This window comes from Rhopalosiphum maidis, chromosome 3 (assembly GCF_003676215.2).
Source record: "Rhopalosiphum maidis isolate BTI-1 chromosome 3, ASM367621v3, whole genome shotgun sequence".
Classification (NCBI taxonomy): Eukaryota; Metazoa; Arthropoda; class Insecta; order Hemiptera; family Aphididae; genus Rhopalosiphum; species Rhopalosiphum maidis.
The window spans coordinates 61745215-61748696 of record NC_040879.1 but is presented as its reverse complement, the minus strand read 5'-3'; the positions used below and the strand labels follow the sequence as shown (position 1 = coordinate 61748696).

Sequence of the window (3482 nt, the reverse complement as noted above, 5' to 3'; positions counted from 1 at the left end):
TACCGCCACATGGTGTCTTTTATACTTAAACTAACTTAATTTTACTTTAACTTAAAAGACAATACAAAAAAGGGTTTTTTTTTTTTTTTTTTTTTTAAATTACAAACTTAAAGGTTATCTTGATTGTTATTTTTGAAAGATTGTCCGCAATTTCCGGATAACATTTATTTTTTTTTGATTTATCTTAAACCTTATAGCTACTGCACTTATAAATAATATAGAAAAGGTTATGGATATATAAAGCATGGTAATATGGAATTCTTTTTAAAAATAAACAATGGTTCTGTGGGTTTAGGCTTAAGTTCACTCGATTCCATTGCTCTATGAGCTAATGAATAAAATCCTTAAATATTTTACATTAGTGAGGTTCTGTGGCATAACTGAGCAAAAGTTTCTGTTAACATTGATTTTATATTGGATTTACGATTTCCGGTATTGGTATTATATCAAGTAATATTTCTATTGGATTTAGAGAATGGTAGAGTATAGACTTTTTGTATGAATTTCACAAGATGAGGAGGTGGTCAACCTACCCACACCCGAGATCTCAACTCTGAATGTATGCGGAGGATCTGTACACTTAATCGTACATAAATCTGGTTGAGTATAGTACAAACCAAGAGTTTGTCTTCGATAATCGATGCCAAATGGGTGTCTCTAATGTGGACTAGTTGACTCTACAGTCTTTTGAATGGGTGTTAAATTAGTTAATTGAGATAACTCGCATAAGTTGGATCCCGTTCGGTAATGGATCGGTTGCTCACCCCTTACAAAGTGTATATGACTCTAACTTACTACATGATTCCCATTGACTTACCCTAATGAGATAAAATTTTCGTTATCGTTACTTAATGCTAGGTAGTCGATTTCAGGGGGAATTAGGGCTATGGTATTTTCGCCATATTGGATGGGTAGTGAAATAGGGTGATACATGGTATATTCCTCAACAGACGTTAAAGGTATTCCTATAAAAGAAAGACCAAGTAGTGTTCTCTATGCAGGATTGTTAGATCAGAGATTTGTAGAAATTCTGTTAGAGATTCTGCTTTAAGTTCTAGTGGCAATGCTGTTCCTACCGGTAAGTTCATCTTAATTTCCCTCAATTCCATGAGAAAATTCTCCGATGAAAACACGCTTGTATGTATTTCGCCATTCATTGCTGAGTTAATTACGGCCATTAAATTTTGGTTTCGTATGAATACTGATTAAGTAAAATTTCGAAAAGAAACGCCTGTTCCAGTAGCCTTGTTTTAAATTCTATTTGTCAAGCTTTTGTATGACTACTCTAGTTTGCTCTTTAAATACTGGAGATTTTCCTCAGTTTTTCTGATGCTCTGTGATCTTCTTTATCTGTTGTCTGTATCCACCTGCATGATTCTTATCCTCTCCGAGCTTAAGGTGATAGTTCTGATTTCTGCTTAGACTGAGAGCTATTTATTGTTTGAATATGAAATCGGTGTCAATATTTGAATACATGCCATACAAGACTTTCACCATCCGTTTGTACTGTGTGGACCAATCCTCGTCGTATCCTAGCTTCCCCCGTGTATTTATCTCCAATGGAAGCAGCATATTACGATGACTGGTTTCGATTCATACAGGTAGGGCAATGTTGCTCTTGAAAATACCTGTACGAATTGTTCGCATGCATTTGATATTCCCGTTACTTCCGAACCGCTCTGTCATTTGTCCGCAATTTTTGCGGTGAAGCTTCATACAGCGACATTATATCCTGGTATTTATAACCCGAGAGTCCGAGGAATTGCTTAATTTCGGTTGGATTTCTGGGTACGGGTGATCTCGTACGCAGCTGATTTTTGTCGGATCGGGTCTCACACCCGCATCCGTTATTAAATGTCCGAGGTAGATGACTTCGCGTCTAAGGACATTGACATTTGTTCGGTTGAAGCTGTAGGTTGAATTTCCGCAAATCGTTGGAATACTTCTTCCAGCCTAGTCTCGTGTTCCATTAGATCGACTGCGTGTATAATAATATCATCTAGATATACAAACGCCTTCATACCATTCAGTCCTGTCAACACGTTGTTCATCAAACGCTGGAAACGTGCTGGGCACCACATAGTCCGAAGGGCATTCGGACAAACTCGAAGTGAACCTTTGTCTGTTGAAATCCCGTATCTCTCACAGTCTTGTGGTCGAATTGGTACTTGATGGTAACCACTGGCGAGGTCTAGCGTAGTGTAATATCTGGAGCGTCCTAGTTGGTCCAGAATTTCATCGATCCTTGGAATTGGAAAAGCATCCCCGATGATAAGCTGGTTGAGACGGCCGAAAATCCACACAGACCCTGAATTGTGGTTTTCCCGTTCGCGTCAGGTTTCTTAGGTACCACTACTAGAGGTGCGTTTCCATGGCGATTCTGACGGTTGAATAATATTATCCTCTTCTAATTTTTCCATTTGCTCGACAATCACCTGTCTATGAGCGTAGGGAAGCCTATATGGCCTGATGTTTACTGGAGCCGTTCCTTCCGGAATTTTGATTTCATGCTGGATCGCTGTGGTGAACGATAGAGGTTCTCCCTCAAAATGGAATAAATCCTGATATTTTTTACATATTTCGTAGGAGGCTGGCTCGCTCCTCGTGATTTAGGTGGTCCATTCGAATTGTTTCTGTTAACCTTTTTTTTCGGCTCTCTTTAACTTTCTGTTCTTCTATTTGATGACAGACGTAGGCACCTGATTCTCTGAAGATTTCGTGTTGCACACCCCCCAGTCGGGGTGGGAAACAATCGATGGGATCCTCTGACGTGTTTATTACCGAGACCAATATTTGTCCATCCTTTACATGATTGACAATATTTCCCGATACAATCCCTTTTTCTCCGATGTTCTGCGCATGGATTATTAAGGTTGTTCCATCTTCCTTGTCTGTCAAGACGGGTATGAGTGTTTCCGAACGTGGTTGGATAATCTGAGGTTCTGGAGGTTCTGGATTTGGAGATTCTGTCGACAATGTAGAGGTTCTGAAGTTAATATTTATTCCATTGTCTCGAAGAAATGGAGCGCCCAAATCCCTGCTTCTGATATAGGAAAGTTGTAATGCGTTACCTGGAACACGGCAATTGTATCTTCTGTTCCAAGTTGGATTTTTAAAGTGACTGATCCTATGGTGAACACTGGCTGTGAATTTATACCTGTTAGTTTGTAAATAGTGGTTTCGTCCCACGTATATTTTTCTTCAGCTCTGAAAGTTTTATCATATTTACGTCACTACCAGTATCCACCAACAATATTACTTTTTCCTTTACACACTGTTCAATCTTGAGCGAGGTCGTATGTCTATCAATGCTGCCTGAGAAGTGGAGGGCCGTTGCAGACTTAAAACAGCGCTCTGAATCTGCTGAACCGAACGTGCGCTGGTTGTGCTCGGCTCTGCCCCATTTCCGCATTCTGATGCTCTGTGGTGACTTCTTTTGGGTCCTGTTCCTTTTGCTGTTTACGTATCTCCTTTTGCGGCAT

At 39.7% G+C, this 3482-nt stretch overlaps 1 protein-coding gene across 1 annotated transcript; it reads right to left on the bottom strand.

Moving 5' to 3' along the window:
• Positions 1-1850: 1850 nt before the first annotated feature.
• Positions 1851-3482, bottom strand: LOC113558052. Its single transcript, XM_026963574.1, has 3 exons — positions 3370-3482; positions 2782-3037; positions 1851-2276 (listed from the first exon to the last, which is right to left on the bottom strand). Exons 1-3 carry the CDS (start codon positions 3480-3482, stop codon positions 1851-1853), a joined length of 795 nt encoding a protein of 264 aa, XP_026819375.1.

Bases quoted from the DNA above. Each gene is read 5' to 3' on its own strand.
- LOC113558052 (XM_026963574.1), bottom strand. From the start codon at position 3,482: ATGCCGCAAAAGGAGATACGTAAACAGCAAAAGGAACAGGACCCAAAA. The intron at 3,038-3,369 runs GTTCAGCAGATT...TATCAGAAGCAG, and splicing joins GCACAACCAGCGCACGTTCG to GGATTTGGGCGCTCCATTTC. The intron at 2,277-2,781 runs GTAATAAACACG...CGTCTCAACCAG, and splicing joins ATGGACAAATATTGGTCTCG to CTTATCATCGGGGATGCTTT.